This window comes from Gossypium hirsutum, chromosome D11, assembly GCF_007990345.1.
Source record: "Gossypium hirsutum isolate 1008001.06 chromosome D11, Gossypium_hirsutum_v2.1, whole genome shotgun sequence".
In the NCBI taxonomy this organism is placed as follows: domain Eukaryota; kingdom Viridiplantae; phylum Streptophyta; class Magnoliopsida; order Malvales; family Malvaceae; genus Gossypium; species Gossypium hirsutum.
The window spans coordinates 20,665,260-20,686,422 of NC_053447.1; the positions used below are offsets into that span (position 1 = coordinate 20,665,260).

At 34.5% G+C, this 21,163-nt stretch overlaps 5 protein-coding genes across 7 annotated transcripts; 1 reads left to right on the plus strand and 4 right to left on the minus strand.

Moving 5' to 3' along the window:
- Positions 1-1,037: 1,037 nt before the first annotated feature.
- Positions 1,038-2,043, minus strand: LOC107912815 (chaperone protein dnaJ 11, chloroplastic). Its single transcript, XM_016841154.2, has one exon. The coding sequence runs from the start codon at positions 1,832-1,834 to the stop codon at positions 1,364-1,366; it is 471 nt and encodes a 156-aa protein (XP_016696643.1). The 5' UTR covers positions 1,835-2,043; the 3' UTR covers positions 1,038-1,363.
- Positions 2,044-6,196: 4,153 nt separating this feature from the next.
- LOC121223158 (RING-H2 finger protein ATL39) lies at positions 6,197-6,781 on the minus strand. Its single transcript, XM_041104244.1, has one exon. The coding sequence runs from the start codon at positions 6,779-6,781 to the stop codon at positions 6,197-6,199; it is 585 nt and encodes a 194-aa protein (XP_040960178.1).
- A 622-nt stretch (positions 6,782-7,403) lies between these two features.
- LOC107912813 (DNA-(apurinic or apyrimidinic site) endonuclease 2) lies at positions 7,404-10,802 on the minus strand. 2 transcript variants are annotated; one of them, XM_016841152.2, is made up of 10 exons: positions 10,570-10,802; positions 10,359-10,470; positions 10,067-10,282; positions 9,896-9,981; positions 9,694-9,809; positions 9,485-9,565; positions 9,093-9,293; positions 8,753-8,904; positions 7,853-8,628; positions 7,404-7,734 (listed from the first exon to the last, which is right to left on the minus strand). In XM_016841152.2, exons 1-10 carry the CDS (start codon positions 10,675-10,677, stop codon positions 7,663-7,665), a joined length of 1,920 nt encoding a protein of 639 aa, XP_016696641.1. In that variant the 5' UTR covers positions 10,678-10,802; the 3' UTR covers positions 7,404-7,662. The 2 variants fall into 2 exon arrangements, with proteins under 2 accessions (XP_016696641.1, XP_016696642.1); XM_016841153.2 differs by having other exon boundaries at positions 9,896-9,951; positions 10,570-10,785.
- Positions 10,803-12,158: 1,356 nt separating this feature from the next.
- Positions 12,159-14,464, plus strand: LOC107912812 (transcription factor bHLH121). 2 transcript variants are annotated; one of them, XM_016841151.2, is made up of 5 exons: positions 12,159-12,428; positions 12,574-12,695; positions 13,304-13,431; positions 13,511-13,960; positions 14,032-14,464. In XM_016841151.2, exons 1-5 carry the CDS (start codon positions 12,352-12,354, stop codon positions 14,167-14,169), a joined length of 915 nt encoding a protein of 304 aa, XP_016696640.1. In that variant the 5' UTR covers positions 12,159-12,351; the 3' UTR covers positions 14,170-14,464. The 2 variants fall into 2 exon arrangements, with proteins under 2 accessions (XP_016696640.1, XP_040962394.1); XM_041106460.1 differs by lacking the exons at positions 12,159-12,428; positions 12,574-12,695 and adding an exon at positions 12,726-13,216.
- Positions 14,465-15,635: 1,171 nt separating this feature from the next.
- Positions 15,636-20,524, minus strand: LOC107912811 (calcium-dependent protein kinase 28). The gene is made up of 12 exons (XM_016841150.2): positions 19,922-20,524; positions 19,182-19,312; positions 18,925-18,966; positions 18,679-18,790; positions 18,507-18,585; positions 17,777-17,946; positions 17,254-17,380; positions 17,031-17,146; positions 16,815-16,922; positions 16,668-16,730; positions 16,371-16,544; positions 15,636-16,159 (listed from the first exon to the last, which is right to left on the minus strand). Exons 1-12 carry the CDS (start codon positions 20,297-20,299, stop codon positions 15,995-15,997), a joined length of 1,665 nt encoding a protein of 554 aa, XP_016696639.1. The 5' UTR covers positions 20,300-20,524; the 3' UTR covers positions 15,636-15,994.
- Between the last annotated feature and the right edge of the window lie 639 nt (positions 20,525-21,163).

Consider the following 21,163-nt stretch of genomic DNA (forward strand, 5'->3'; position numbering starts at 1 on the left):
AATATTATATAAAACAGAACACTCCTGTAATAATGCAGTTTATTTTATAAAATTATTTTTTAACATTAAGTGAAATGGAAATTTTGGGAAGTAGTGCTCCGCAAGTAACGAGAATCAAAGTAACTAATTACGCATTGGCCAAATCCCTTCATCTTCCATCTCATAGTTAGCTGGCAAATTTAGATTGGATGGAAAAGCTTCTAGAACACCCTGTTGACAGGGAATAAAGGCTTGCTTTTCCACTTCAATCCCAGTGCGCCATTTAACCATTTTAAAAGACACCAACTTTTTTGTTTGTGAATAGGTTTTCTAGAGACAATCATCATTTTGTCCTTTAACAATAACGCCTGAATTGCATTTACAAAACATACCCTCCTTTGACTAACAAAAACTTAATGGAGAATTAGGTGCGGTGCGTTTAATTTACTTTTTATTTTACGTTATAATATCATCGTTATTTTTATATTAATTGCAGGTAAACACACCGTCCATCCAAACTCACCCTCAATATATACCTACACCGCACAAGTTTATCCAGTCTAGTTAATCAAATCTAAAACTAATCTTATTTTTATTTAAACTTCCCTCCATTTTCCTTTAACAAAACCACCTAAATTAGCATTTTCTTTATTAGAAAGTCAGAATTTTATTATTTTAATAATTTATATTTTTTTTATTTTAAAAGAATTAAATTAAAATTTTATTTTTGTTGGGAGTTATTAATTTAAAATTTTATAAATATTATCTTTAATAAACCACTTTTAAAATTGTTAACAATAAAAATAATACACCCATGAATGTTAAAATAAGTGGGCATATAGCCCTATGGAATCAAAAGCATTTGATCCAGAATTTAAAATATTTTATCTTAATCAACTGGTATAAGAATATTAATTCAGCAAATTTTGTTTCTTGAGATACAAAAAGAAAAATGATGAGAGGAAAAAAGTTGATTTGGATAAAATTTTCCTTTCCATTTGTCAACTCGGAATAGAAACTTCACCGCACAATATCACAGCTAATAATATAAATTCAGCTTAACAACAAGTTATTTGTCATTTTTATTTTGTATTTATGATTTTAATCACCGTGAAATAGTACTGAAAGTACAATGGAAGGGTCCATCTTTTGTAGATGCCGGGCACAGGGCAAAAAAAGAGCAGAGCTCTTACGTACCACTATCAACGCCTCTGATTTCTCCACCAAAACCCACGGCCCACCACTCTTTGCTTTTTCCTTTCTTTTTCGTTAGTCAATCAGTTTTTTTTTTTTTGCTGGGATATAATCTAACTGTACAGATTTATAAGAAACGTTGATGAGTTCAACCTCCAACTCGGTAGGCAGATGGAGTGAGTCAACTAATTTACCAACACTGATCGGTCTCCCAACTCCTCCCGGTATAACCAGAAAACATAGAAGCCGAAGTCAACGGCCGTTGGCATCTCCAGATAAGCTTACTATCATATACGGCTCGTTTATCGGGATCCGATAAGGTACTGTAGGCCGCATGGATCTTCATGAATTCGTCGGCCGATGAGTCTTTCCGATCGATTGTCACCACATCGGGGTGGCAAACCCTTGCCAATCGGCGGTACGCCGCCTTGATTTCCTGGTTCGAAGCGCCGACAGAAATCCCTAGCACCTCGTACAACGAAGTGCACGCTGCCATTCCTGGACGGCTAAGGTAACCGCTGGGCGAAGCTTTTTGTTGTTTTGAAGTAAAATAGGCGGTGGATGCGGCGGCGAGAGGTGGTCGGAATCGGATACGGGAAGCTGACGGAGGAGAAATTGAGGAAAGGGAGATAGAATTTGAGATGGGAAGGGAAGAGAGCATGGTACGCGCTTTTGGATTATGGAATACCTTTGTTTCGAGAAACCGATGGGGAGGTATAGGTGATAATATATAGGGAGAAAAAGAACAACGGAAGGTGCTTTTTTTTTACTTCTCCTTAACTATGGTTAATTTGCTAATAGCGAATTATGGCAAAGCTTATCCGACATTTACTTTTGGTTGCGAGTTGCGACTGAGTGAGCAAGTTGACCCTGCAATGTGCCCATTTCTTTTTATTTAAGGATTTCTTTTAAAAATTACATTCATAACTTTAAACATATATTTTTTTAAAAATAAACATCTAAATAATTATTATAGAATTAACCCATATAAAACGCCATTAATTTAAATTTTTAAATTTAAATAAAAATATCGAATAAAGTTCACACATAATAAAATTCGTATTAAAAACTCAAGTGAAATTTAAAGGCAAAAAGAAAATTATCTTATTCATTATAACTTAAATAAAATGCAAGAGTCATCTGCTTAAGGCTACTTCTTTATTGATGTTGCAGTTAAAAAGTTGTTTTAGAAAAATTGTTTTTGAAAAGTATGGTAAAAAGGTGTTATGAAAGATGTGGATGGTTAATTTTTAGAGTTTTTTTTGTACCTGTCAACAAATTGTGGTTGAACTTATCGAACATGATAATGGAAGACTAAAAATTAATTAAGTTATATGATATTTTAATATTTTAATATAAACTATTTGTAAAATTAATGATACTTAAAATATAAATTTATATAATATATATTAAACTGTTAATATAAATAAGATTATTTTGATCATTTTTACTTCCAAACTTAAAAGCCAAAAATACCGAAATCCCAACTTTTACATTTGGACAGAACAACACTTTTCCACCACAATTTTAACCTTCAAAACTAATAAGTGTTTTTCATTAGTTATGTGATAGAAAAACATTTTTAAAACCCAAGAACAATGAAGATTGGGGCCATAATTGTACATTTAGTAAATTAGCAATGAAAAAAAGATTAAAATTTTGTCAAAGTCTTTTTTAACTTCTTTTTATATATTTAAAAAATTAGTTTGAAATATTAAAATATATTAAATTACTTTAGATTAATTTTTGAAAATAGTTAAAGGAATTAAAAATAATATAAATAAATTATTATTTTTAATTTTTTTTATATATTTAAAAAATCAGTTTGAAATATTAAAATATATTAAATTACTTTAGATTAATTTTTGAAAATAGTTAAAGGAATTAAAAATAATATAAATAAATTATTATTTTTAATTAATAATTGTAATTATTTTTAAATACGTGATTGTCACAATTTTTTTATAATTATAATAATTTTTAAATGTGATTTAAAAAAAAAAAGAAAATTTTCATCGGTAAATTTGTGCCTTTTCATTATCTTTAACTGTATATAAATAGCTTGACACAAGAATGATTTGTAGTTAATTAAAAAAAGAAGTAATTAAAAGGGATATATTATGGGCAAATACAAAGATTAGGTTAATAGATGGCAGGTGGTGGACAAGAATTAATGGCATAACCAAAAGGACTTGCATGTAATCTCCTTCTTCTTTCCATCATTATGTTTTGTATTTGTTCATAAAAAGGAATGAGATATTTTGTCTTTTTTAATGTACATCCACCGATTAAATGTGGGGTCACTTCTATCTTGGGTATTTTTGTAGCTAACCCCACCCCCACTTTGCATATTAAATATGCATACTCTTGGTTGGGATCAAAAGGAGTGGTATTGCTTTTTTTACCTATTGCATCAATATATCCAGTATAATAACATAAAATAACATATATATTTTAAAATAATTAAATATCATATAAAGAATAATCAATATAAATTTAAATTTAAAATTAAAAAGATGAGTAAAAATGTCAATATTATTGACCTATTTATAAATTTACACCCCATAAATCATTTTTAATTCGAGCGGAATGGGATGATGGTAAATACAAGTGATAAGCACTTTGTGTAATGTCCCCACAGGCCACTTCCATCGTCTCTTATACTTGTAGATTTACTTGAGATTCACCCCTTTGTCCCACAAGTAATAAAATGTGAAAAAAGTCGCAAAACGTGCTCCCCATTTCCTTCTTGTCGTTATCAGTTTAGTCATGGAAGCCATTTCGATATCCCTTCTATTATTATTATTATTGATGTGTTTTTAGTGGTGGAATGAGGTCCAACATAACTCTTCCACATACATAGATTGACTTCTAATGTGTGTGAGATAGAGAACGTTGGAGCTTATGTTTTAAATTGCCTTTTAAGTATGTCGTAGCAAAAACAGCTTAAGCTAAGGTTAAAAATGTAAAATATGACAAGAAAAATATATTGTGTTTGAATATTTATACTTGGAGACTATTCATTAACCCATCTTTCCCACAATTTTCCTAATCGTAGACTGCTAATTTATTTTAGGTTCTTTTTGGATGGGCGGTACATTTACTTGCAGTTAATGTAAAAACAACAGTGGCGATGAGATTAAATTCTGTAGCATAGGACAAAAAAAAAACTAAATGCACCGTACTAGAAGTAAATGTCCATCCAAAGGGGTCCTTAGTCTCAAGTGATTGGACTATAAGTTTGCTTTATAAACTATGTTGAGGTAAATCCAAATTATGCAACGAATAAGAACGAAAAATAAAAAAATGGATACAAATATTTACGTGAAAAAATCCCTTCAAAAAGGATAAAAAACCACAGACAAAGAAAGCTTCACTAAAACGGCAAGAACCAAAGAGAAGTACAAGATGAAGAAACAAACAAACCCAAACCCCCAAAAACTACAAAATTCTCCTTAAATTCCCACAAAACTCTCTCTTAATTATATTGTTGAATCAATCTCTCTAGGTTTGCTAAAAGCCTTATTTATAAGTTGAAATTCGTGTGGGAATATGATTAAAACATCTTTAAAATAATCAGAGTTAGACTAGGAAAAGATAACAGATTTTAATTAGGAGAAGAAACTCGGTTTAGTAGGGAACACGTCAAGACGTGGCATATTGCCTCGTCGGGACATCCTTCTTCGCGTCATCAGAACTTGGTGATTCTTCTCGTCGAGACGTTGTTGTCATGTCGTCCTGATGTCGGCTCTTTCTTGTTACGACATTGACTCTATTTCATCCGAAATGTGAAGCACACTCCACAATTTGGCATAATAATTATTACTATTCCAAAATTTGAAAACTATATTTGATTTAATTGTGGAATTTTAGAATTCGTTACCCTATCCGCTATCTTATACTACCTTTCATTTTTGCTCATTTTATAACTCTATGCTATAGACATAGGTATTAGGTTACATCCTCAAAACTAAATTTCAACCTTTGCTTTAAGTTTTTAGTTAATGTAATTTTTTTATTGGGTACAAGAAAGACTTGCTACCCTAACTCACAACACTATAAATACAAGCATTTCTCTTTAAACTAATCTTTCACTCAATAATTTATTCCTTAAACCGTAAATCCTAGAACCATATGCTCTATTATAGGATTTGTTTCATGGTATATATGTCAGATGATAATATTCCATTGCCTAAGGTCATGTATACTTGTATGTAAAAGTTGAAACCCCCTCTCCGACAACAAGGAGAACATTCTTATATCGCTTGTCCCATGCTTCTCGAAATTTGATAGGTTTTTTTGTTAATATGGTTTATGAATTTAGATCACCTAGATGTTAAAAGAAAGATTATTTTTATATTTTAAAAATATTATATAATTTTTAGGTGATTTTGATGACAAAGTATTTAAGTGAAATTAGTGAAGTAAATATATAAAACTGAAAGCTTCAAAAAAATACATTAACACTGATTTTTAAGTAAATGACTATTTTATTTTTTGACGTGGAAAATAGTTAGTGAAGAGTGAGTAATAAAAAAATGCAGTTCTTAGGTATAAGCTGTAAGAGCAACCAAGAGTCGCATACTATATTGTGATGAGTGGATTTCTTTAATTAATTACTAGTAATATTTTCATAAGATTACAGGAATATCCAAGTTGCCTTTGGCCGTCCCCTTTCAAGCCAACCTCATTTTACTCAATTTGGTACCCCCATTTGGCAACTTCCGCTTCCCACTACTCACCTCCACAAAACCCTATATCATAAGCTGTCCAACAATACTTTAGGGTCAGCTAAGTGCATTTAAGCAAATTTAGTGTTGGGTGGGGGATTGAAATAAAATTATATACAAATTTATTTTAAAAGGGTTTAAATTGAATTACTCATAATTGAGAGGAATCAAAATTGGTATTGCTCCATTTAACAAGGGGTCAAGGCCCGTCATCAAATGTAGGAACCTTTACTTCATAACGTTCTCAAGAGTAGGACTAAATAAAAGGGAAAAAATAAAGAACAAAAGGAAAATTAGACAAATGTATTACGTATACCACCATAGAAACCCAACAATGGAAAGTGATTACTAATACTATGCCTTTGGTTCCTGCAATTATTAGACCTTGCCGATTGTAGGCAATGCTCCAGAACCTTATCCCTGCAAATGGAACAATGCAAAGATGGAACCTCAAGCCATTCTTCAATACAGTCCTTGTGGAACATGTGCTTACACCTCGGCAACACCCTCACCCTCTCTCCATGCACGTACTCTTCCAAGCATATAGCGCAGGTTTCAAGCTCCGAAATAGTGTCGGAACAACTAGGCTCCGATGAGGGCATCATTGATTCTCCGTATACAAGGACTGGAATCTGGTCAAGCTCGCTGTCGACAGATGGTTTTGGCTCGGTTTTGTTCTCATCGGAAGAGTGGTTTGGTGATCGGAAAATGCATTTGTAGATTAAGAAAAAAGTTATACCAAGACTTATCACTGCAACCATGACTGTAGACCAAATGCGGTCGACTAATACATTCAAGTGTTGGTCATTGTGAGGTGAGTTATGGTCTGTGAGTATAAGCCTGTGACTGTTGAGACTCAAGCCTTTGGCAGGATCCATTTGGGGTGTTTGAAAGTGTGAGGAGTATCGATTCAAATAAATAAGGAACATGGAAGTGATCTCGCCATTTACCTAAATTGTAATGACAGTTTGCTTAGCCTTGGAGAAAAAGTAAAATCCTGCAATAGATATTATACGAGTATTGACAAGTGATGAGCATGGAAGGGGGATGCTTGTATGCGTTAGAAACTGTCACCACTTAGGTTTTCCTGGAAACAGCTCATTTGATCATTTAAGGAAAATTACCCGAATAGGAATAATACGCGGCCATTCGATTTCTCATTCTAACCAATGAAGTCCCCGTTGGTTGATGTTTTCTTTCGCTGTCCAAGTTAAGAAATCCAACTCGGTTTGTCTACGAGTGACGTATGCTTGTGTGCGTTTTTTTTACAGGGATTGTACCCCGGACTGATATCTGAACACTCCATTGGTGGTTTTATTTGGAGTGAATAGTCAGTGTAGTGCATTCCATCTACTCAAGGCCTTTTGATTGATGAAGAAAAATTGTCCTCTTTGATTCATATAAGATACTTTATTGATGAAAAATGATTCTCTTTGATTCATGTAAATACACTATTCAACCAACAAAGAAGAAACAGATTACAGGAAGTTGACCTTATGGTGGTGGTAATGTTGATATCATTGACAAATGCAGTGTTAAACCACTGAAAATTTGATCCATTTGACTAATTAAGATGAGCTGACATACAACATCCTCAGTACATGACCAGGATGAAAGAAAGAGTTCGCTCCCTAGCATGGAAGAGGCTGAAATTGATCAATAATTTACAACATGGGCGGTATGCCAGCATTGAGGAGCAGGTCAAGAGGGAAGGACATGTGCATATCCTCCCATCAAACTTTGAGATGAAGGATCACCATCATTTTGGCCGTGACTTCGTAGAAGCCCATCTGAAGTAACCACAATTTGCTTCAGGGTTGGAAGAAGGACCCTGTAAGATGCCAAAAGAACAACTTGAATTATTTCATAAATCCGAAACCTTTCCTAATGTAATCAGTAAACTGCACTTGAAGAGCAGACTGGTTAATGAATTGACAAAACACGCATACCTCAGCTCGAGCGCACACATAGAACCTATGACCAAAATTAGGACCTGGTTTCTTCACTACTCGAGAAACACAAGGTTCTCTATGGCCCTTGCAAAGAGGTATGCTGTTTTGCATGAGTTGTTGGATCCTTCGCCACTCCAATAATGCATCACTCTTCTTCTGTTTCTCCAAATAACGACTACCATCTTGTTCTTCTTGACCCTGTGAGGATGCATTCCCATTTGTGTTGTTTTGCGTTGGACTACATGGACGATCTGGTTCTTCTTGACCCTGTGAGGATGAAATTCCATTTGTATCATTCTGCATGGTACCGCATCTATGATCATCCATCACAGGAGCTTCCTGGGACTGATTGTTAGAGTTTAGGACACCAGTCTGGCTAGTTGAAATATCATTTGTAGAATTCTCGATGCCATCATCTAGGTTTTGACTTTTCTGGAAAAATGATCTCAAGGAGAGCTGTTGACTCTTTCTAGCTCTTTTCCTGGTTCGTTTGTTAGGCAATGGCCTGGCGTACTCCTCGTTGAATACAATGGTAGTGCTACAAGCTGCCTCCTCTTTGAAATCTTCAGAATGACCAACAACTTTTAGGATGGGGTTTCGGGAGTCCTGGTCCAAAGAACGGCAGGATATATCGGTTCCATTAACATCACAATTAGCTATAGACCTTTTTACATGACTGCAACCTCCTGAGATGATACATTCATCAGGAAATGAACTTGATACTACATCGGATTTGACTTGCTTAGTAGCTTGCCTTCTCATTAAAACTGACACTGTACAAGAAAAAAAGAAGAACAATATTTGAAATATTACATTGCTGCAGAAATAATTCTCTAATACATATACACTAAATTTTAAATGAAAGTAATGTCCAAACATGGGAACTGAATCTCGTACCAAGAGTTTGCTGCAGACTATGAACCATTGGCAGATATCTAGCAGCTAAGGATGGAGTGCTATGTTCTGAGACATCAGGGATTTCCCTTAAGCACGTATAAACAGGTGCATGGTCCGAACCTTCTAACTTAATGTTCCACCCTCCTTTCCACCTGCATGAGGCAAAATAGACAAAAACATGCTAACAGAATTACCTAAATATTTAGAATATTGTCGGATTTGATTTAGAGTAACATGATACTTCAGTGACCATTACAATCAAAACTTAGACCTTCGATCATTAAGATGACCACCAAGTAATTTGAAAAGAGAAAACTACAAGGTTAGATCTAATCTTTACCTTGTTGCACTTCCAGGCTTCCACTGCTTGTATTCTGTCAAGATGGCACACTCCTTCACATGGCAGGTTACCAAATTATGTCCCTCTACATCGTGCTCCTCATGTAAGCAAGGCCCAGCACATAGAATATGATCAATTCTTGTCCCATAATTGAATTGCTCAGCACCAGTATTTGAAGGCCAGCATGTAAATGCTTCTCTTCTGCAAATAAGTTAAAGATGGAAAAACAAGTAAATAACCAAAACCATAAAACAATAAAAGCCTTCATAACAACAGAATAAATGCTTACCTTACCTGTTAATAATGATGAAAAAGCAGAACTTCTAATAATGTTATAAGAGGAATATCAATTTAATACAATGAATTCAATGTCATAAGAAGAAAGTTAAAACCTGTTTGGATTTTTTGCCCTGAAAACATCAAAGAAATGGCCTCCAGATTCCACTAGCATTGATCTAAACCATGTTCTAAACCTACAATGGATTGCAACTGAGCTAAGTACTTTGAAAGAAAGCCAGTTTCATCCCATAATATATACAATCCATAGAGTTGTAAACAATGTCAGACTCAGACAAGTTACAAAAATAGGTCAGACGCTTACTCATTCTTCTCAAAATCTGGTCCAGCTTCACAACGATCAATAGCAGAAGGAGCAATGTTGAGGTCACCAACAACAAAAATCCTCCTTCCTCGACACAACAGAGACTCCCATCTTTTCTACATCAAAGACAACCAGTGTCAATCCCCATTGCACCAATTTCACATCTCTCAAACAGAAGTTCTCACTAAACAAATTTCATCACCTCTAATATCTTGAAAAAGTTGAGCTTGAACTGTATTCTCTCAGAATCACCGTCCCCTGCTCGGGGTCCATACAAATTGAAAAGAACTAACAAATACATTAAGAAAAGATTGAGACAATCGTACCATCTTACAAAGAACTAGCCCAATTAATAATATCATGTTAAACTAACCGAAATGACCATGATCTGTGATAATGCACCGCCCCTCACTATCAACTTTGAGAAGCTCCTCTCTTGAAAACTCCACAAGCCCTTCAGCTACTGCTGAAGCTGCTTCGTCTTTTCTAGAACAACCTAGGAGACCCGTGAAGCCTTCCTCCGCCGCAATCGGCAACGCCGCTTCTACACTGGAGAACGCCGACTTAACACGACAAAATGTCGCCACACCTGAAAATAAAAATAAAAAAGTGGGGAGCTTTTCTTTTCTTCTTTTCTCATTGAGGCACACAATCGAACATCTTACCGGAGTACCCAGTTCGGCCTTTGTCGGAGGTACGAGTGCAGGAAAAGAAGGATTCATAGCCATCGGCTATTGCCAAATCCGCCGATAATTCTTGTCTTCTCAATTTCGTCTCCTAATTCAACCCCCCAAAAAATTAGGAAAAAGAATTAAGGTAGTAAACATATATTAAATTTAAAGAAGAAGAAAAAAAGGGGGAAAGAAAATTTGGGACCTGGATGCAGATAATATCAGCATCAAAGGAATTGAGTAATTTAAGGAGAGAACCGAACTGTGAGACTCTTTGCCTCAGTCCATTTACGTTGTAAGTTACTATCTTCATTTCTTCATAACTTAATTTTCCCCCTGATTTTCCTTCTCTTTTCTTTTCTGGTTTGAAGCAGATAATATCAGCGTCAAAGGAATTGAGTAATTTTAGTTTTTTTTTTGTTCAGATTGGAAATTATCAAAATATTATTATTTATATCTATTTTATTATTTAAGTTTTTATTGAATTGGTATATATACCTTCTTAACTGAAAATTACAAAAATACTTTTTATAATTAAAATATTTTTTTCTATTGTTTAAGAATATTTTAGTCTTTTTATTTTTTAAAAATCAATAAAAATATAAGTAATATAATATTTAAACCTACGTTAATTGCATTATTAAAAATTTATCACTCAACTAAAATTTCATTTTGATATATTTTATATATATTTATTTTAATATGTACAATTTATTATCTCTTTCAGTTGTATATCTTAATAATATTATTAATTGAGTTGGCGTAACAAGTCAACTTGATTTAACTCACAATTGATGATAAAAGCATGATAAATAATTGTAGAGCGTTTAGTATTATTTGTCTCATGTATTTATGTATTTAAATTTTATTTTACTCAATTTAATCTAATTTTTATTTTAATGTCATACATATTTCATATGTTATTATGATTAATTAGTTTCAAATCATATGTTTCATTATTTATTGTATGTTATTTTTAAAGATGTGTTTTAAATTTGTGGTTTCCACATGCATAGCGTGTGATGATATTTCTAGTTAATATTTGAAGGAATGATATTTGTTACATTGCCAGTGAAATTTCTAGACTATAAACAGTGTTAGGGAGTTGACAAGTGCCATATAAGAGTATATTAAAATAATAAAAAAAATTATTAGAATCCGATCCAAGAACAAGGATTCTAAGTAAAAATAGAATTTTTGGGAGATAAAAAAATGCAAAACTCTATATTTCTATTCTATTTAAATTATATATACAAAGAGAGGAATATAAAATTCTTTTTATTTGTATCTCCAAATTCAAATTTCATTCCACATAAGCAAAAATTCACTTTTTATCTTGCTGCTAAAGGTTTACTCATTAGTAATATTGAATAATAATAATTTTCTACATAATTTATTTTTTTAACAATTCCAATTTTTGTCACACTTTGACTTTAATTCTGATAAACTAACTAATAACCTTTTCACTGCAAATAAAATAATTTGACTGAAGACTCTACTTGATTGAATTTTGATTTAAAGGAAAAAAAATAGTGGAGCTAAACTTACTCACTCAGAACACATATGATAATATTTTAGAGCTGTTTGTGAAATCAAAAAAACTAAACCAAATTCTAATCAATATTTAAAATATATATAAAAATTAATTAAATGATACTTTATGGATTATTATATATATAACATTTGCATCCAATTAAATTAAAAGTCAACGCAATCCTACGAAATTTACGGTGGTCTACAACCCACTTGAAAAAACCGCCTTTTTAGTGAAGTTAATTAAATCCGACAGGTCCCACAAACAGGTTTGGGCTCGTGGTGAACACAAGTTAGTGCTGTTGTGGTTTGAGTTTCCTCTTCTTTCCCCCATTTACGATTTTCCCTCTCAGAATTCACCCAATCAAAGGCAAAACACACATAAAAGTTTTGGATCATCAGCTTGATTTATAACTTTAAATGCCAGCTTCATACTAAGGGGAAAAAATCAGCAATGGATCATCAATGGAAGCCTAACGATTTCTCTAAGCCAGCGGCAGCAGATTTGGACCCCTCAAACCCTGAACCCAGGTTTTTGTTCTCTTCGTCGTGTTAAATTTCTCGTTTTATTTCTTGCTTATTTCACAGTTTAATTGCGGTACTTATTTAGTGTTGGTGAATCATCGTGTTATTTTGGTGGTTGTGATGGACATTCATTGTTTCTATAATTTGGCAGACAAAGGCAGGAGATGGAAGCTAATGATCCAATAGCTGCAAGGAAAGTTCAGAAGGCGGACCGTGAAAAATTGAGGAGGGACAAGCTGAATGAGCAGTTTGTTGAGTTGGGTAACACGCTAGGTAAATTTATGCCCATTCATTACTTGTTTTAGGTGACTATGAATTTACCCTGTGTTACTAGGATAACTCATCCTTTTCCACTAGCTAATGGGGTCTTTAGTGTAGTAACAATTTGAACTATCTAATTTCAAGTTCGATGCCATTGTCGGTTGTTACGGTTGCGCCCATCTCGTTCATTCATCTGCTAGATGCTGCTGCTTTGATGATAAGCAGTTGGAAAACTTTGAATGCCTACTAAACTTGGCTCACTTAAAAGCTGCTGATAAAACGTCTTGTAATCTTTTCGTGTTTAGGATGCATAGTTACCGATGCATATAGAAGACTAAAACATTCAAATATTGCTTGGAACATCGAACAAAAGCAATTCAGGAAGTAACTATACTTGTTAGGAGCTTGATTGCAGTGATTAACTCATTTCGTCTGATCGGTATCCATGTCTACTTTGTTCTTTCTTTCATTGAAGTTGTATCGACAGTTATACTCGGTTCCTTTTGTCCCTACCTCTACAGCACTTCTCTTAGGCATGATTACTGTTAATTCTTCCCTGAATGCACTTTTTGTTAAAAGTTAAGTTCTTGATTTCTGAAAATTCACGATTTGAAATGTAGACCCAGATAGACCTAAGAATGATAAAGTAACTATACTTGTGGATACAACCCAAATGCTTAAGGATTTAACTGTCGAAGTCAACAGACTAAGGGCTGAGTGTTCATCACTTACTGAGGAATCACGTGAGGTGACATTCTCTTAGTATTAAAACCTTTAGATTATGGTACTTTTAGTTGCTTTCTCACTTGCATTTTTGTTCCAACCAGCTGAGTCAGGAGAAGAATGAGCTCAGAGAGGAAAAGGCTTCTTTAAAAGCTGATATCGAAAACCTAAACATTCAATATCAGCAAAGACTTAGTGTCATGTTCCCATGGACCGGTATTGAATCTTCAGTTGTTGTGGCTCCCCCTTATTCATATCCAGCTCCTCTGCATGTCCCTACGGGTCCAATTGCAATGCACCCCTCACTGCAACCGTATCCATATTTTCTAAATCATGGTCCAGGTGCTGTTGCCAATCCCTGCTCAACCTACATACCATATTCAATGGAACAACCATCATCACAACCTACATCGTCTTCACACCTTTCTTTCCAAAGGGATTGCAGAAGCAAACCAATGGATGACCAAGGAGGAAGTAACAGAGATAGTTGTGATGGTTCTAACGATGTGGTGACCGAACTTGAGCTGAAGATACCTGGTTCATCAACAAATCAGGTATATTTTATCAATCTATATCCCTGGTTGTAATGTCTGTGATGCTAAATATAACCAAATGTCATATGCAGGGTTTGTCTGCTGGAGAAACAAAAGGCAAGCAAACTGAGGAGAGAAGTATGGTGAACGGTATCTCTTCAAGCCGATCTCAAGGTCCTCACGATAGTGCCTCTAAAAATCTGGATGAAGTTTCAAAGTCCAACAAATGAACAATTTTTCAAATTCCTGATATTCTGTGTTAAGTTCGACAAGGGTAGTGCCGAAAGAAGTACGTAAACAAGGGTGCATTTTCTGCTTACTGCCAGATTCTTTGGCATTAGGAGGGTCTAGAAGATGCTTGTCTGAAACTATCAATGATGTTGAGGCAGACCTGGATGATTTCATCATCTAGGTATTTCTGAATTGCAAATTTTCTATTGTTAATATCATTCTATCCTGCTCATTTAGAATTGATGCGATGATCAGGATATGTTATAATGCTATCTAGAAAGGAACTTTCTTTTTTGTCCTGTTCATTCAATCAACTGTTATTGTTGTTATCCCTTTCTCTCAATTTTTAACATTTACCCCCCCTTTCAAAAAAAAAAAAAAAAAGCTAGGCAAAAGCAGATCCCCTAACAAGGGCCCCCACTTGTCATTGTGGGTGATGACTCCCAACTTTTCAAAGTTCCAGTCTTCCCCCACTGCAATTATTGCAATAAAATGACAGGCCACTAGCCTAGCAGCCACCAATATGCGACAAGTTGACTAGACTTTACCAGATAGCGGTCATAACCAACCAACCCTTTGCTTTGCTTTGCTTCTATTGGATGAGAACAACCAAGTTGATTGATACTGTAGCTGCGGTTAGTGTAAAAATAGCGGTAGCGGTGAGATTAGATACTGTAGCGTGATATAAAAAGTAAGCTAAACGCACTGCACCGCATCTAATCACCCATCCAAACCCACTCTTAGTCACTTACGTTATAGTTTTGTTATGAAATGGTCATTCCGCCGTTAAAAATCTATTACCTCTCAAACGACAATCTGACGTAACAATTAAAATGAGTTTTAAATGGCAACCTAATTGTCTAGGACAAAAATGACTATGAAAAATGGATCAATTAAAATGGAGACAAAAATTAAAAAAAAGAGACCAAAGATTCTTTTTTTTTTCAATTCAAAGATTAATCTGATCCATTAATTTTGATTATTTTAAGAAACCAAATTAAAAATTTCTTTTAATTAATTTAGAAAATTCAATTTATTAAATTTATTTAATTAAAAAATAAATTAATTTACTTGACTGAACATCCACGTTAGCATTTAAAATTCATTTTAACTATTACGCCGAATTGTCGTTCGGGAGATAATAGATTTTAACGTCTTTTGTAACAAAATGATAACATAAGTAACTAAAATGTAACATTTCAAATATAAGTGATTAAAATATAACTTGAGTCAAACAAAAGTGACTATTTTAATAATTTTTCATAGTAGTTATTACCATTGCCTTTTTAAGCAGTTAAGCCTCACTTCCCAACCAGGTAGATAGCCCTGCATTGAATGGACTTCACACCTAATAAAGAAAGAGACTCTGCCCTCGTGAATGCCAACCACAATAATATCACAGTTGGACATGCAATTAGTGGCTGGCGCGGTTAAAATATGATACCATTTGGAGGGGCAAAACGGATGAGCGAATTTCGGGTGCAGCATATATTCATTGATAAATGACAGGAGTCGCATGTTACAAATTGGGAGGGTTCAAACAACTACCCAACTAAAGAAATATACACAGTATGACCATATACCTGCAGCTATCTCGCTACCACTACCAACATCAACTCTTATTATCAACACCTTGCAGATTCCATCCAACAAAACTCGAGTTTAAAAACCTTCTCTAGCATGCTGATGAAGACAGGTATATGGAGTCACGCTTGGGATCTGGTACGGATACAAGCAAGCACAAAATCTGGGAAAATCCTCTATATTCTCCTTGCTCTCTTTTTGTCTCTCCACTGATCAACCCTCGTAAACTTCTATTATAACCTATAACTTCCGAGAATTCCGCTGATCAGATGAACAAGGTACATTCCGTGAACTGATGCTTGCAGTTCGTAGAAGTCGGCGGAATTCTGAAAGGCTTATTTTTCCATCTTTATCAATGTCAGCCTCCTCAAGCAAAGGGTCAATGGAACCTCTTAAGCCCGTGTGCTGCAAACACGATTGAACAATGTGAATAAGAGAACATAATTTATTACACTAGTAACATTCTTCATTAAAAAGGTTGACATTGCAAGCAATTACATTGGCCTCTCGGGACACAACACAAGGGCACTCCACAAACACATGCATTCAATTTTGCAGGGATAAACACTTTTTCCTTTGTTTTTAGAAGAAAAATATCACCAAAAACAACACTTACCATTCTAAGTTCCTCTGGAGTTATAAACCCATCTCTATCTACATCAAATTTCTCAAAAGCAGCTTGCGAAAGCATCTGCCATTTATCAGAATCATGTTCTTCCATTTGATTCACATGTAGAGCTGCTGCAACAAACTCCTTGAAATCAACAAGCCCATCTGTGTTGCTATCAATCTGAGATCAGAGGAAATAAACATCTCCACAACAATCAAAACCACCGGAAAGAAAAACTAATTACGAAAGAAAGAGGAAAACAAAAAGTTACTTCCGGACGAAAAACATGAAACCTGTACTCACCGCTTGAAGAATCTCAAGGACACGTGGTTCCTTCATCTTCCAAGGAAGATCTTTAGCGAGGGCCTGCACAGCAACCATTTTTATCAGGACGAATACAAAGAAGCTCGGTGCAACCTAAAAGATGCTACATGTGAGAGAAATGCTTACCTGTCTCATCTCTTCAAGACTAATAGAACCATTCTTATCCACATCAATTGCATCAAACTGATCCCGAAGATCAGCTATCTCTTCTTCATTAAGTGTGCTAGCTAATGCCTATACAGTAATAATAATTATATTTAACATGATGAAAAATGGAGGGAATAACAGTCGTTTGTGACCATGAACAATCCACTAATATTTCAGGAAGACAAACTAGATTACCCTCAGAGCAAATTGCTTCAATCGACTATACTTCACAAATTGTCGCAGGTTGTTAAGGACAGAAATATCAACAGGAATATCAGACGCATTTCCTCCTTCTCTAACCCACCGGTGTGCTGGAGAAGCTAAAAACAATCAGATATTCTAGAAATAATAGCAAACTTTCCATCCAATTCCTTAGTGTTAAAAGCAATAATTTATGAAGAGAGATACAAACACATACATAGGGCCTGAGCAGCTGTCAGTCTGGCATGGGGATCCTTCACCAATAACTTCTTCACAAAATCTTTAGCACCATTGCTAATTGTTGGCCATGGCTTACGACGAAAATCAGGCTTCTTCTTCAAAACCTGAGTTCATGGACATTTTGCACATGAATTCTCCAGAAAATATTAACATTAAATAAATCAATAAAGCCAGAAGAAAAAAAAATCATTGACCCAGATTATCAGTGGATTTCATAGGAAAAATCATAATTATTCAGAGCAAACAAAAGACAGCTAAAGTAACTTGGAAGATAAACAAAATTTCCATATTTTTTCCTCGTAGACACATGCATAACAAGTGCATAAAGGATAATGAAGTGCATCAATCAGTCCATTGAAATGCCTCTAGTGCAGAAACAAACATAGTGCAAAAGTAATTTTCTATCTACATGTGATAATAATAAATGAGTGAATGAATGAAACCCATAAAATTCAATGAAAAAGATAAATCAAGATCCATGATTTGGAAAAGTACTACACCTCCTTAAATATGCCATCCTCGGTCTTATCCCAAAAGGGCCGCTTGCCACAAAGCAAAATGTAGGTAATTACACCAATACTCCAGACATCTGATTCAGGCCCTGACCTTCTCTTTAACACCTCAGGAGCAACATAGTAGGCACTGCCTACAATATCATGAAACCTCTTCCCTGCATTTAGTCAGTCATGGTTAAGGATTGCATGGGTTGGATATTTGTAGCATGAGTATAAACTAGGAAGCACGGACATGGCACAGGGTACAACACAATATGGACACAGTGATACCGCAAATTTAAAAAAAAACAAGGACATGATGCAGCAAGATATGAAAATTATTTACATTATATTTTACTACTAAAAGTTTTTAAAAAAATATATAATCAGTATATAACATTTTATATTACATAAATAAATTATTGGAATAGTTAAATTACATTGCAAATATCTTGGTAAATAGGCTGCATAGCCTTAAATATTGGATGTTAAATATGTTAAGACCAAATATTGGATACATGTTCCATCCTGTCCATGTCAAAAACAGGCACAAATCGATATGCAGGGGACATGGTGTGTCCGTGCTTGATAGATTCTAATATTAAAAAGTTGAAATGAATGTAACAGCTAGAGTAGGAAAAATTAAATAACACAGTAGATGGATGTTGGTTTTTTTTAATACATAGTTATTTCATGAGCAATGGCAAGATCTCTACACAAAGCAAATGCTACTTACCGGGTCTGATAAAGTCTGACAAGCCAAAATCCGTAGCCTTAAGCAGTGAGTCCTCTCTGGTTGACTTAAATAGGAAATTCTACAGTAAAGAAACATTGAGAGAACAATAAGCAAGTGGTAAGACTTTCTAAAGAAATTTTACATGTAAGCCATGTTATTGTAGTTCAGCAACCTCAGGTTTCATGTCACGATGCACCAAGCCATGCAAATGACACTCAGCGGCAACCTTGAGCATCTGCCGTACAACAACTGCTGCGTCTTTTTCACTATAACGACTGTCTTTTCTGATAGAAAATGGTAAGAACATATTACTACGGGTTGTGACACTATTGAAACCATCAAGATAAGTACTAATTATTATATTTGGACCGTAAATACAGTAAAAAAAAATGTCCCAAGATTAATTAAGCATCCTTACTTAGCCAATATCCGGTCCAGCAACTCTCCACCCTCACATAACCTAGCATCAAACACCACCGACAATGTGATATAATAAAGACATAGAAGGATTGATACAAAAGCACATAACCAAGGTCAAAGATGTGTCACCAGCTAAGGAAAAAAAAATTACTTTTTTTCCAAAAGTAAACATCAGAAGACAAGAAAATTACATGATTAGAGAAAATGAGAACTCAAAGAACAGCTATAGAAGAAGACGATATTCATAAAACTTACTCCATAACAATGTATACATAAGAATCATCCTCAAACGCATTATAAAACTGAACCACATTCTCATGCCCTTTCAAGGCTTCCAATATTTTAACCTCTCGCTTGACATCCTCAACAGCCATTGGAAGAACCATCTGCACCCCACCACATAAGAAAAAGCAAAAGAGATATTAGAACTACCAAATTTTGAGTAGTTAATTGAGTGAAAAATACATCATCTTCCATTCAATATCTCTACGATGCTTCTATTGAATACACTGTCAGTTCAAACAGCAAGATATATTAGATTTCAGATGCAACTACTGTCTTTTAGCTCAACTATCATGACAGTTAAATCAATTGCTGTAAACTTGCTATAACAAGATGGCTATTACAAGATTGTCATACCAAGATCTTAAAACAGTAATAAGATTATCAAGCCGAAGAAGAAAGGATTCAAAATCCTCATAGCTCGACGAGGTTATTGCAGATAACCCACCTAATTTTACCACACTCAAGTCGATGGTGTTTCTAATTGAGACCAATCAGAAGGGGAAAAGAACAAACTCTCCACACTGGGTTACAAATCAGAGAAGGGAAACACTCCCATAACCATTAAGGAACCCAAAGTAGAAGAAAAAAAAATCCCACCTTGAATATAATAGACTACGGATATAGCCAAAAGGAAAAAGTGAATCAAAATAATCCCAAGAAGCCAGAAGCAGAAACAAGCAAAGGATGACAAAAACATTAAAAAAGAATACCTTATTTTTATCAATTTTCTTAACAGCAACACGATCCCCATTTGCCTTGTCGATGGCAACATAGGTGTAACCAAATTGTCCATGTCCCAACAATTTCCCAATGGTGTATCGCTGATCAAAATCTTTATGATACCCAAAATCAGTACGCTTCCCGCAGGGTATGATCCCGGTTTGTCTGGTCGAACTTGGCTTCCCTTTGACCTTTAAAGGCTGAGAACTCCTCACCTGCTGCCGCTGACCCTGTTGATTATTTGGCTTTCGAGACTCTTTCTTCTCATTGACCGTTACAGTGGTGGCAGAGGGTTGATGTTTGCGGTGGTGGGCGGCGGCGTTGCTGCTTGAGCCAATAACTTTGGTGGTGGAGAGACAGGCTCCCATGATGTTGTTAACAAAGAAGAAGAAGAAGAAGAAGAAGGTATGCTAAAGGAATGAGTTGTAGAGATAGAATCCCATAGGAAAAGAAGAGAGAAGAAAATAAATAAATAGTAAAAGGGTAAATGATTAAAAGCCCCCAAAACAAAGATAATGGCAATGAGAGAGGAAACAAGGTAGGAAGAAGGTAAGAAGGAGATGGTGGTGTAGGTGCTGCCTGCCAAGGCCATGCCCATAGTCAAAAGCGCTTTTATTTTATTATTTTATGTTATGACCAAATAACGACACTACATTGGTCTAATTGTGCTTTCAGTCTCTCAAGTCTTTATATATTAGAAAATGTTAATCTCAAGAACTTAATAATTTGATTTAATGAAATTTTAATCGTTAAATTCAAATAATAAAAGAAAAAATAGAGATTTATAGTTAACTCCAAAATAAGAAAAATGCAGTGAGATTTTCCTCTTCTGTGTGTTTATTTCCCTCACCTAACTAAGCTGTTTTTAGTAGCTCAATTATGATCCTATATGAGGTTTTATTATATGGTTTGGATGTATTTTATACTTTTTTATGGTGTTTTAAACTAATTAATTTTAATTATAAACCTATGTATTGGTAACTTCAAAAGAAAATAATGTCTTGCACTAAATCTTTATACAAATTTCTTAAATAACAACTTTTAAGACAATTAATTCAAGTTTTGTTTGGTAGGTAGACCAACAATCTCCCAATTCCCATCCTCCAGAAATTGTAAGTTTTTAATTTGATATAATGGTAGAATTACTTTTTACTCCTTATTCTACCCCAAAAATGAATTTAATAACAGTAAATCTCATTTTGAATCTTTTTATTTAATAATTTTAATATTAT